The sequence below is a fragment of the Diabrotica virgifera genome, chromosome 6 (genome assembly GCF_917563875.1).
Source record: "Diabrotica virgifera virgifera chromosome 6, PGI_DIABVI_V3a".
Taxonomy (NCBI): domain Eukaryota; kingdom Metazoa; phylum Arthropoda; class Insecta; order Coleoptera; family Chrysomelidae; genus Diabrotica; species Diabrotica virgifera.
Window position 1 is genome coordinate 32,580,597 of NC_065448.1, and position 13,815 is coordinate 32,594,411.

A 13,815-nucleotide genomic window follows, 5' to 3' on the forward strand; every position below is an offset into this window, starting at 1 on the left:
CGACCTAATCCTCACAGCCCTATAACGGTTTAGTAACTGAAAATTTAGCATCCTTGCCTACCCGACTATAATAAAATAATCTCTCTACCACTGTTGAACAAACAATTAAAAACTTCATCAATTAATTAAAAACTTATCTTCCAATAACGTAAATATCATTAAATCAAATTCCAATACTTCAAGAACTTTGTTTTTAATAAATTTCCTCTTCTGAAAGCCTGATAAGATACCTATCAACTTTGATTATACCTAATTACCCAAGTTAGGTAAATTTTGAATATTGTAATTAAAATTTGATATCTGTGACAGGGCAGAAATTTATCTTTTGATGCATTGAAAAAATATTGTCAAAAAACAGATATTAATCACATATTGTTGTTTTCACAAGAAGGGATTAAAAATGTTCTCGTTTTATATACTACTTGTTTTTTCAGTATGTAATATATATGCTTTTAACCATGTTTCAAGAAATAGTAAGTAAATTGTTAAATAGTAGGTATTTTCGTACAAAAACATTACAATTTTTTTCTTTCAGGTTCCTCCCAACATTGGTTTAAACTCCAAGAAAAGGAATATTTTGTTGAGGAGAGCTTTAAGGTAACATAATATTTATTATTTCAATTGATTTTTTTTCTAAAAATAATTATATAATCTCTTTCATACCATAATACGCCTTTGGGTGATTGCATTGGTGATTTCGTGTACAGTCGGAAAAATGAAAGAATACCCATGAACGAACATATAAAACACGCTGTATTTTCCTGTGACCGTGTGACACAAAAAATTGGCCAGCGCAAGTACATATAATAATTATTACTATGTAGGTACTTGCGCTGCCCAATTTTTTGTGTGACACGGTGACAGGAAAATACAGCGTGTTTTATATGTTCGTTCATGGGTATTCTTTCATTGTTCCTACTGTAGCTATATTGTAGGTGGTCTTCCCCATTCTCTCTTCTCCAACGGGATGTTTTCCAATATCTTTTTTGGGAGTGATTCCTCTTCCATTACCCTTACTTCTTGTCCATACTGTATTAATTGTTCTTTTCCTATAGATTGTTTGATGGTTTCTTCCACTTCAGTTTGTTTTCTGATTCCTTGGTTTCTAACATGCTCTAGCCTAGATCATCTGCTCCACTTCTTCAAAAGTCAATTTCTGTATTACTAGCAGGTCGTTTTTTGCTTTTTTGTAACTGTCAAGTGACTGAATTATACATATCAATATTTATATGAATCTCCACGATTATCGTCTTCCTAAATCAGTATATAATTTCTGACACAGAATTTCCTACAGAACGCTTACAGAACCTTTGAAGAATGAATAATACACTTATGTGTACTGACACTTCATTTTAATTTCTGTAAATCTTGATAATCTTTAATTTTTTATTTATTTATATCTTTATTTATTTATTTATTTACTTATTTATTTATTTGTTTATTTATTTTTATATTTTAGGGAAATTATCTGACAGCTTTACACTATTGCAATTATCACAAGATGCAACTTGTTGCGCTTGAAACTAAAGAAGAAAATGATGCATTATTAAAAGAATTAAAGAGCACTAGTAAGTAATAATATGATTAACAAATATTTCGTTATTTTTTGTCACTACTATTATTTCTCTAACAATAAAACACTGATATTTTTCAATACTTTCAGAAAAAATTTTATGACTTAATGTCACTACAGCTGTTTCTGCAGAGTGTCTTTCTCAAGTGATGTGATATTACTATAATTTCGTGGGTTGATCGTGTGACTAATGTTAAGGTCCTACGTAGAATGTGCAAGGAATGCAAGATTATTAACACCATCAAATAGCGCAAACTTGAATATCTTGGCCATGTTATGAGAAATGAACAGAGATTTGGCGTGTTGTAACTTATTCTTCAGGGCAAGGTACATATTTGTAAAGAGTAGATCAGGGAGAAGAAGAATATCTTGCCTTCAAAACCAGAGAACGTGATTCAAAACATCGACAATCGAAATATTCCGAATAGCTGCACGCAAAGTTGGTAGCCATGTTGATCGCTAACATATATGACCCCACGTTGGGCGCCATTGTGTAAGATTCTAACCACGTGGTTTATACCATTTTGACATACATGATTAACTTGACATGATAGCCAGAGTACCTCTGAGAAGAGCTAGGCCAGGTTAGTGCTCCCCATGATGGTCTTTGTGATCTTGAAGAGGAGACACTTTAGCTAAGGTTCACCTCTTCACGATCCTGAGTCAATCGTGGATTTCAAAATGGTATAATTCACTTGGTTAGACAATGGTACAATGGCACAATGACACAATGACACACATTAAATATTTTATTTAAGAAATAGACTTGCCTCTACGTCATAGCAAGTCCCGTACAAAATACTTGAAGGCCTAAAAAGGTGACTGAAGGTCCAAATAAAATTAATTGGCTGAAGCCTCAAAGGTAAAAAGCTGGCTAAAGGCCTTAATATTTAAAGAAAAATGTCCTCACGAAACAGTTAACTTGTCATGCAGTTTGCCATATAGGGCTTCTAGATGGGAAATTGACGATGTTAAGTTAGTGATGTTCCATATCTGGAAAGCAGCCGATGGAATGGTGGATTTTTTGTTAGTTCATATAAGACGAGGAGCTGGTGGAATGCAGACTTTATTGCTCGTTCTTTTTTCTTATAAGATGAGGGCCGCTAGAACGCAGCATTTGTTACTGATCCATTTTTACCATTAGAGGAGGAAGATGGTGGAATTACAGTATTCTTTACTGGTCCATTTGTATTAGGTATATGTCCAAGTTACGGTAGGACGAAAAAGATGTCGATTCTGTTTAGTTGGAGCTTGGAGCACGTTGAAGGAAGTTGACGACAAAAAAGTTCGTTTCTCTTCGGAACGAACTATTTAAAGATTTGCAAGAAGTGTGGGTACCGATAAGGAGATTAATTATTGATGTATATATTTATGTTGAAATTTTGAAATACCAGGGGCATCAAATAGTTAATGAACAAAACAGAAATTAAAAAGTAGAATATGATCGCCAATTATTTTGATTTTTAGAGTACAAACACAATAATTAACAAAAATAAAGGGTCCTTATATTAATATAAATTATTTAAGAATGGAAAGAGAGAATAATCGATAGAAAATTAGGGAAGTAAAAAATATAGAAGCTGTTACGTTATATAGAACGTAACAATGTAGATATATTTATTTTTCATATCGGTATATAACCAATCTTTGTACAGTGGACTCTCTCTATAACGAACACGGATATTACGAGGTTTAGCTTATAACGAGGTACACTAGACGTCCCATGAAATTCCTATTAAACTATAACACCTCTATAACGAGGCATATTTGGTTATAACAAGGAAAAATGAAATCTAAAAATATGTTTCTTTACCTGTTTTAGCGCAGTAATGGCTATAAATAAATCCCCAACTGCCTTTATATAGAAATGCCTAACATCTGTGTTATTATCGAGGTCAGTGCTGTAATAAACTCCACCGCCTGCAATAAACTTCTTTTTGTTTATCTATCGACCGATATTGAATATTGTAAGAAATTTACAATTTACGATGATACGAAGTCTCATTGTTCAGGTCGACCATCGACACCTAATAAACTACGTAAGAGACATCAAAACACTTCAATATTATTGTTGTCTGATATAACGAGATCCGCTTATAACGAGGTAATTAGTCCGCCATTTCAGTTCTAGTTATAGAGGGAGTCTACTGTAGTTGTTTATAGATTTGATTCGCATGTGGTCAGCTGTCTCACTGGCTCTTTATTATCGTTTTTGTAACAATGTGCCATTATAATATTCTCTTTTAGTATCCAGTTATGCTGAATTTTGGTCGGCTGGTAGCAGACTGGCAAACGAACGTGACTGGGTCTGGATGTCAACAGGAAGACCAATTAATGTGTTTGACTGGGGAACAGGAGAACCAAATAACGACGGTGACGAAAAATGTATCTCTTTATATTACAAAAATTATTCCCATGGCTGGTGGAATGATGAAAATTGTAATAATGAACTAGCAGTTATTTGTGAAACAAGAGATTGTTAATAAGTTATTATTATTCATATTACATGTTTCCAAAGTTTTTGTTAACGGTGTTATAATTTATTTTGATAAAATAAATTGTAAAGAATAGTTGAAGTTATATTAAATATACTAGTCCAGTCGCCAGGGGGGTACAACGGCCTCCTTTATTCAGATGGACTTACCCAAGTTTTTTTACGTATTTTGACCCGTAGAACACGAATTTTTTGGATAACAGTTGATCCAGATGTCGACAAGATTGTTATAGTCGGTTCGCTAAACTCAGACACAACTGGCTAGTGATTTTAGTAAGTAATTTTGCCAATTTGGTAAGTAAAATTGGCAAAAAATAGTTACTAAATTGTTAATAATTACTAAATAGTTAGTAATTTTGCCAATTTTGGCAAAATTGGAAAAAAACAAAAAAAACTAAAATTGCCAGCCAGTGTTGTGTCTGAGATTAGCGAACCGACTATCTAGACAAAGAACTTAAGGAATTACATAACAACGATTTTTCGCAAAAGAAAACATTCTGTTGCATTTTTTGGTTCATTCTAAGCAAAAAATGCTTATAAGTTTTTTGGTAGGATGCATAGTTTTCGAGATAAACATGGTTGAACTTTCAAAAAATAAAGAAATTGCAATTTTTTAAACCGAATAACTTTTGATTAAAAAATAAAATAGCAATTCTGCTTACCGCATTTGAAAGTTTAAGTCAAATTATATCGGTTTTGATTATTTGCATTGTTAAAGTTAATTTTTTATTGTTAAACAAAGCTATAAACACATGGTGCTTGAGTGATGTTTTCAATGCATCTCTCATTTAAAATCGAACTAGTAAGAGTGCCTACAAACAGGCAATCTCTACGTTGCATGTTTAAAATGCATGCATTGGGCACGGGAAACACTATTTGTTTAAAGCTTTGTTTGACAATAAAATAACTAATTTTTAGCAATACGAATAATTAAAACCGGTATATTTTGACTTGAACTTTCAAATGCGTTAAGCAGAATTGCTATTTTATTTTTTAATCAAAAGTTATTCGCGTTCAAAAATTGCAATTTTCTGATTTTTTAAAAATTTAACCGCGTTTATCTCGAAAACTATGCATCCTACGAAAAAACTTGTATGAACATTTTTTGCTTAGAATGACCCAAAAAATGTTTTGCAATAAAATAAATTGTATTTATTGATTTTAACGAAAATATGAAGGAAATGAGAATTGTATAAAATATATTTCTCTCCATTTGTGTGTATGTACAATTATGATACCGAGTGGTGAATCGCAAAACGGGCCATAGGAAACTCATTGTAAAATTCGATACTGTTTAATTCCTGCTTACCTAATTATTTTTTGTCAAAATTCATGGGAACATATTTGTAGAGGATTTAAATCTGTATTAAAAACGAAAGTTAATTCTAAGTGTTAAACACATTCCAAATTTTTAAAAACATAATACATTTTCCACAGTAGGTTATGCGTGTGAAAATTAGGTCACACGTTACTGTTTTACTGACTGCGCACACTATTGACTGCATAAAACGCCTTTATTATTACTACTTTTTCCTCAACTGAGGGTATCTTGTCAACTTAATTGTTTTTTTTTAAACAATAAATGACAAAATAAAAATATAAGCCATTTCAAGACTTTGACGTTTATGCGACCTCCCAATAAGTGTATTCGCAGAGACAATCAGAGAATAGTCAACGACAAGTGGAGCATGCCATGACTAAGGGCTCTATTAATTTGTCTAGGTAACTGGTGTCACAACTAGTGTCGTAACTAGTGGGCCCACCAAATTGTGAGCACGGGCAACTGGTGGCCGAGAATAGCCACCAGCAAAAATAATAAAATTAATTGGAATTGGAAACTTGTTTGTTATCAATTTTACGAAAAAAAGTTATTCTTCATAAAATGCTCTTAATAGTATAAAATATAAGATGACATCAGATTCAAATTTTGTGAATTTTATACGAGGTATGTCAAAAAAGATGAATTTCGATCAAGAGTAAAGTATCCTTATATTAAACAATATCGAAAAATGTTTTATAAAAAGTTGTACGGAATTAAAAGCTATGTTTGAATATGCAATTACAGTCTTCTAATTGAAATATTGTGAACTGTAAAGGTACTTTACGCTTGGACGAAATTCATATTTTTTAACATACCTCGTATAGAATTAATAAAAGTTTATACAGGGTGTCCCGAAAAGATTGGTCATAAATTATACCGCACATTCTGGGGTCAAAAATTGTTCGAATGAACCTAACTTACCGTAGTACAAATGTGCTCATTAACCCGCCATTACACGCGCTATGAGGGAATCCCTCACCATATTTGTTTATAACCAATGAAATTGTGTAAACTAGTACGATAACCTTAAGCACCCAGAAATGCCTTTAGCATGGTTCATGAGAGGGTATGAAAAAGTTATAGCATATTTCAGGCTGTCAGTGTGCTGTGTGATAGTTGAAAGGAGAGACATCCCTCTTAAAGTGAGGGAATTCCTCACTGCGCGTGCAATCACGGTGAAATCACGTTTCTGTTATCTCAAAGAAACTTTTAGGTTTTTATTTAATATTTAGGTAGGTTTAATTAAAATATTATTGTTTGGATTAGGTTAGGAACAGTGGCACAGCGAGGGGGTGTTTGGGGTTAAAATCCCACCCAGAGCATATATAAATATATATAAAAGAAGGTAGGAAAATGTAACTTGTCTTTCACAAATAATACAAAAAACTTTCGGTGCCCAAGCAAACCCCCCTCCCCCAGAGGAAAATTCTAGGTGCGCCACTGGTTAAGATCCCATTTTTAAATTTACCTATTCTAATTGGGAAATAAGCCATAATTTAACTTGAAAAGTTGATTTTATTGACGTTTCGAATTCCACCTCGGACGTCGTTATCAAAATACAAAATATTAATAGTTAATTACAAAAATGCCACAAAGAAATAGCTTCAGAACAGTTGTTAATTTTAATTTGTATTTTTAGTAAAATGAATTCGCGTAAAGAACGTTAATTCCTTCAGTGGCTTGTTGAAATTGAAAACTAAGAAAACTTGATTTTGATCTATATTATTTTTACTTTTGTTTTGTTAAATTAATAAAAAATTGGTCTACGAGACTTTCTATAATATGTGAGTACAACCCATTTTATATCTATACATGTTGACATTCATTTTTCCTCGAAATAAGTCGAATTTATGTAGGTGAGGGCGACGCTCATACGCGTGCAACCACGTCACAATAGAAGACGCGTGTAACGGCGGGTTAAAAAAGTTACATCCCTTTGAAGTTACAAAATGAAAATCGATTTTTTTCAATATATCGAAAACTATTAGAGATTTTTTATTGAAAACGGAGGTGTATGATTCTTATATCATAAGCATCTTAAAACAAAATTATAGTGAAATTTGTCCACCCCATAAAAATTTTATGGGGGTTTTGTTCCTTTAAACCCCCCCAAACTTTGGGTACGTCCCAATTAATTCATTATTGTGGTACCATTAGTTAAACAAAACATTTTTAAATCTTTTTTGTCTCTTAGTATTTTTTCGATAAGCCAGTTTTTATCGAGATGCGGCTTCATTTTTAATATATTTACATTTTCTGTGGGTTTTGCTCCTTTAAACCCCCAAATGTGTGTCTACATTCCAATTAAACTATTATTGTGGTACCATCAGTTAAACACAGTGTTTTTAAAACTTTTTTGTCTCTTAGTCTTTTTTTGATAAGTCACCTTTTTTCGAGATGTGGCTTCTTTTTCAAAATATACATAAAAATGTAAATTATAAATAAATTTTCAGATTATTAACACGTCTCTATAATCGTAAAATAACCATATACAAATATGTGGTGGATTCGACAAATATTCAAAATATCTCGATAAACACTAGCTTATCGAAAAAGTACTAGGAGGCTAAAAAGTTTTAAAAACATTGTTTTTAACTAATGGTAATACAATATTAATTTAATTCGAACGTACACCAAAGTTTGGGGAGGTTTAAGGGAACAAAAACCCCATAAAATTTTTATGGGGTGCACAAATTTCACTTAATTTTTTTTTTAAGATGTTGCTGCCATAGGAATGCCACATGTCCATTTTCAATAAAAAATCTTTAAGAGTTTTCGATATATGAAAAAAAATCGATTTTCATTTTGTAACTTCAAAGGGCTGTAACTTTTTTTGTGTGCACTATTGTATATAGATAAGTGAGGTTCAATCAACCTATTTTTGACCCCAGAATCTGTGGTATTTTATGACCAATCTTTTCGGGACACCCTGTATATTATGATTGCATCTTAGATTTTAGACCATATACTCTTTATAAAAAATAACTTTTTTCGTAAAATTAATAATAAAATACTTATAGATATTTGTAATAAAATGATGTTGGGTATCCGTAATTAGAAAAAAATTGCATTTTTTTTCAATTAGAATGATGTAATAAAATTAATGCGTCCCAAAACATAGTTTTTTTTATTTCTTAACAACTTTTGATAATAACATTTTCGATGTTGTGAAATCTAAAGGTACTTTACATACAATTTTTTTGACATACCTCGTATAACATAGACTATGCAGAGCATTTTAGAAAGAATATTTTTTTTTCGTAAAATTGATGAGAAAAAAGTTTCCCATATGGTTCCAAGTTACGCAGACATACTGTACCTATATATAAAAGCTCATTTTTTTTTAAATTTTCCAATTAGCGTCACATTCGGATTCAGCATAATCAAAAACAAAATAGAAACATTTTTGATCAAGGTAAAGTGATGAATTCACCGATATTTCTAAAATATAAAAAGAGCTTTTATTGTTTAAACAATGAATAAACAATTAACGGCTAAATCTGCGAGAAGAACTTTTCAATATAGCATATTTATAAATCAACAAAAAAGGTTTTAGAAAAATATACGCTTGTTAATAGAAAATATAGAAGTTAATAGAAAAGAAATACGAAGCACTCGATTACAATACAAATGAACTAGTGGTGGCCGACACCAGTTGCTCAGTCTAATAGGGTCCATATAACATAATGCTCCGGCTTGGTGGCGCCACCAGACCCGGTTACCCGGCTGGTGGACTGGTTCGGCCACCAGATCGACAACAATTTCTGGTGGCGCAACCAGTTGCCGTAGTCTAATAGGTATCATTTACTTAAATGCCCCGTGACGTCATGAGTCACTGGTGGAGCAACTTGGTGGCGTCACCAGTTGCCTAATATAATAGCGGCCTAAAGTTGTAGCGTTTGAAAAAACTCCAACATTAATTTAATATTCCAATTCCCAAAAAGAATGTCCATTTTTTTAAATTGATTTTGTGAAATTGAATATCCCAAGCCGACCCTGTATACAGCTGTGAAGTATTTCACAATATTTCAAATGTGTTACAATTTGTAAGAAGTGTTGACAAAAGTACAGTTCTGATGCGTAGAAGAACTTTCTAGAAGAAATGTTGAACTGAAAGTTCAGTTCTTGTCAACTAAGCATCCCTAAGGATCAAAATCGCTCGGTACTTCCGTCTTACTTTTCCCCTGTAGTAGCTTCAGAGCGAAGCGCAAATTAGTCCAGCTTTATGTCCCGAGGTGATAGCGTCTTCTCCTCGGCTGGTACTCGCTTGAATTAGGGCGTAGTCCCTTTACTCCCCGCCGGTAAAATGTAGAATGGTCGCTGTGAAGATCTGAATGTGTGGTGAGTGCTCTGAGAGGATTTTTTTCCACATATAGTGATGGATTTAATGGAAAATCGAAGCCTCTTGAGAGTCAAATACCAGTTCTACAAACCGGCATTGTTGCCCATTTTTTCCTGTGTTATGTATGATGGTCAAGCCCTGATTTCATCGAAGAAATGTCGTTCCTGTCCCGTGATGTTTTGTTTCCAGTTTCCCAGAAGCCCCCTTTGTGATTTGTGTTATGGAATGTCTACCCCACACCCCACCCCCAGTTGATTGTCTGAAGAGTGAAGTGAAGCCATGTCCTCCCCTGCCCCAGGTCGATGACCCCGTTTTGTTTTTGTTTGTGTACCCCGTGTGACAGTAAATAAAGGTATGATACATTTGCTAATTTTGTTAAATTTCAAGAGGATAATATACTAAAGTTTATTGGTAAAGAGTTTAAAAGTATAATCGTCGCTTTCAAAATGGAAAAGTTTCTTGTAATAACGTTTGTTGTTAGTTTGATATCTAAAGATCCCGTAATATATTATTTAAAAGTCCTGTTTTGCTATGATAGTTGTTTAAAATTGTTTTGTTTGAATATAAATTTGCATATCATGTAATAAAAATAAAATGACAGTGACTTTGACATTTGACAGCTACGTCAAATCTTGTGTTTGTTTTGAAATCGTTGAAATACACTGCTAAACAAAGTTAAATTTTGTAGTATTCAAGAAAAATAATGTAAAATTGAAGATTTTTTGTACGGAATTAATGTAAAAGCTTTGTGGACATTTTGTCCTGTAGTAAAGTCAATAAGTTTGAGGTTTTAAATAAATGTTTGTGAAAGTGTACCTATTTTATTTCTCTTATATAACCCTTTGGAGAAAATTATTAACCAAATGTCTAATGCAACTGTATAAGTTTTAGTACAGAAGAAAGAATATGGCATAGAAGCCAGTAAAAGAAAAGATGTTGCCCAGTCTAACCCCAAAGAGGAATCAATGATGAATGTCCCCCCATTTGGTACCCCGTAAGTGAGAAAAAAGTCTTAGTAAGTACCCATATATGAACCAGAGGATTTGTTTCGAACGGCGTCCTTTTTTAAATAGTAGAAAGATCCTCTAGTCAGAGTAAGTACCCTTTGTATTTGTTATGGTAGTTTAGTCATCTTAACACCCCTTCACCCTCCCTAACGAATCTACGACCTAGCTCCCGCACAACAAATGAGCTGCCGTCTCGCATGAAGGTTTTGCGTGTCTGTTCCTTCTACTAGCCCCACTTCTACCCCCCAGTATTTTTATAGTTAGTTCTTTCCTTGTCCCCATAATGAGCAGACATGTAAAACGCTTCAAATGTCGCCCAACGTGTGGGGCCGATTCATTTTTCTGCATCCTTCAGTATTCAGTAGTTGTCTTGTCCAGTTGAATGCTTCAAATGGCCCCGACAACGTGGGGCATGTCTTTTTTGGCCTCCCTCAGACCCCATTTGCATGTTCCCACTACCATGTCCTTTTAGCCTCCTTTCGGTCTCATTTGTACTACAACTGTTAGGCAGTGCCCGTCCCCTTTGGGCAGCCGATCTCAGTTTGTGGTGCAAGTGTTTCCGATAACATGGAAGCTCGACTAGTGTCATGTTTTGTATGCCCACTGTTACAAGTCTAGCTTGTAGACATGTTCAACTAGTAGTTAGCCTATCTATTAGCCACCCCCCACTTAGTGTTACACTTGTAATACTTGTAACGTACACCCTGAAGTTTGACCTGAGTAAATATCGCCCCAGTCTTCCCATGTAGTTTAGCCCAGATTCCTCTTGTCTTGCCCCCAGAAACTGTTTCATGTCTGTTAGTGCCCCCGAAACTGTTTCAGTCTGTTAGTCCCCATGAAAGAGCCCATTTTTGTAGTTTTTGTTGCAGAAGTTAATAATTTTTCCAAAAAGGTGTAAGTATGTACACATTTTGTTGTGATGTTGATTTGGTCATGCTGTTGATTGTATAGGCATGTACCATTTCATACATCATAGTGTATTTAACTTGTAACCCCATATGTATACTGGTATTGTATTGTATTGTAAGTATCGTAGAACAGAATTGTATGTTATTGTAGCGTACTAACTGTATTGTATTGATATTGTACCCATGATGAAAGCATTGATTTGAATTTTTTTGAAAATATTGATGAAATATATAGACAAACAGTTGAATAAAAAAGTAACGTAAAATTTTTTTGAAAATTTTGGTAAAAAGTAACGTTAAATATTTTGAATATTGAATCCAATTATGAAGTATAACAGTATGTTGTATTTTTTGCATGTATTCCTATAGATCAACAGTTTTTTACAGAATAACCGTTTTTTGTGATTTATTGATTTGGTCATTTGAGTAGATGTGTAATGTTGTTGGTATGGTCCGTGTATGAGCTTAGTCCCGTATTGTCTGTGAAAGTTTTGTCATCCCATTGAGAAGTCATCCCCTTGAGAAGTGGCCCCGTGAAGAAGTGAAGAGGGAAACCGTGGAGAGGCCCCCCACTTATTCAGGAAGTCACCCCTTGAGAAGTAACCCCATGAAGAAGTGAAGAGGGAAACCGTGGAGAGACCCCCCACTTATTCATGAAGAAGTGAAGAGGGAAACCGTCGAGAGGCCCCCCACTTATTCAAGAAAAAGCCCCCCCCCTTGTCTGTGTTGCCCCTTGTTTTTTTTGACTAATCTATCTTTGTAGGTGTCAAAAGGATGCCAGAGGTTGGTTGAAAAGAGCCCGTGAAGTGAAGTAGTAGAAGTCCCCCGTGAATGAAGTATGTCTTTTTGTATCTGACATGTCACAAGTGTAATACTCGTGATGAAGGAAGTGTTGTTCAGCTATCTGTGAACACTTTCATTAGTAGTCGGAGCAAGAAATGTCTTATCCCGTGTGAGCTCATATAGGAACCAAATTTCAATATTGTTTGTGTTTGTAAGCCCCTGAGTATATCTAGAAGTCATTGAGTATGTTGTTGCCTGTTTGTTTGTCTATCCCTGTTTTGTCTGGAAATTTTAGAGCCCGTTGTCTGTTGTCCCGTGTTGTCTATTAGCCCGTGTTGTCTATTAGCCCGTGTTGTCTATTAGCCCGTGTTGTCTGTTAGCCCGTGTCCGTGCTGGAGTTTGATTTTTTTTGGCGAATAGTTAGTTGACCTCTCTTCTGTTTGTTGATTGAAAGTAGGCCAAGAGCAGAAGCTGTGACAAGGCTGGTGAGGTTAGGATCTGGCCGCGTTGAGTACAGGTGAAGCTTGCTTTCGGTCGATAAATGGAAGCGGTTGTTCGTCAGGACTGTCATACTTTCCAATGTCCCTTTGGTCTTTCCCTTGTGTGTTGCTTTCATCCCCTGTTTTGAAAAAGTAGCCCCCCATTTTGAAAAATAAAGTCCACCCCCAGTCTTGAGAAATGAAATGCCCCCAGTTTTGAAAAGTAAGTCTATGCCCAGTTTTGAAAAGTAAAGCCCAACCCCTGTCTTGAAAAATGAAGTCTATCCCCTGTTTCGAAAAGTGAAGTGTAGCCCTGTTTTGAAAATGAAGTCTTCCCCCAGTTTGTGATTTGAAAATGAGAGAGTTGTCTAGTGAACGTTCATGAAAGGTTCTTATGTCCTAGATTGGACTGTTGAGTGAAAACGTAATGATGTAATGTTCTCTATATCATATGTTGCGTTCATTTCCCTTAGTCTTGTTTAAAAAGTTTGATATCCTGTTTGAACCCAGTATACTAGTCTTTTTGGTCTTTTGTCGTTGTCACACGTATCCCCCCTCCCCCCTTGTTAATATTGTCTTGATTTTAGTCCTTGTTGTTGTCATATACCCCTTTGTCTAGCCCTGTCTTGTTTGAATGAGTTGTTGAGGTAAGTTGTTGGTGAGATTTTGTCTCACTGAGGTGTTTAGACTGGATTGTCTAAATCCTCATTTTGCAGAACCGTTGCCAAATTGTCCCGTGAAACTCGCTAGGTGTTAGCTGAGTTTGAGCAGATGTATATCTGTCATATTTTTTTAGTTTTTGAGAACCGCTCGCGGTTAGGCAACGAGGTGATAAGGCTGTGTCTGCCCTGGTATGTCACTTGTGTTACTGCTGTGGATGTCAGCGAGGTCCACACAGGGCACAAGTT

General features: G+C 34.6%; 1 protein-coding gene across 1 annotated transcript; it reads left to right on the forward strand.

Annotated features, from left to right (window-relative positions):
* The first annotated feature begins 204 nt into the window (after positions 1–204).
* On the forward strand, positions 205–4,143 carry LOC114335202 (E-selectin). The gene is made up of 4 exons (XM_028285399.2): positions 205–473; positions 536–597; positions 1,460–1,568; positions 3,821–4,143. Exons 1-4 carry the CDS (start codon positions 401–403, stop codon positions 4,054–4,056), a joined length of 480 nt encoding a protein of 159 aa, XP_028141200.1. The 5' UTR covers positions 205–400; the 3' UTR covers positions 4,057–4,143.
* Positions 4,144–13,815: the final 9,672 nt, after the last annotated feature.

Bases quoted from the DNA above. Each gene is read 5' to 3' on its own strand.
- LOC114335202 (XM_028285399.2), top strand. From the start codon at position 401: ATGTTCTCGTTTTATATACTACTTGTTTTTTCAGTATGTAATATATAT. The intron at 474-535 runs GTAAGTAAATTG...TTTTTCTTTCAG, and splicing joins TAACCATGTTTCAAGAAATA to GTTCCTCCCAACATTGGTTT. The intron at 598-1,459 runs GTAACATAATAT...TTTATATTTTAG, and splicing joins TTGTTGAGGAGAGCTTTAAG to GGAAATTATCTGACAGCTTT.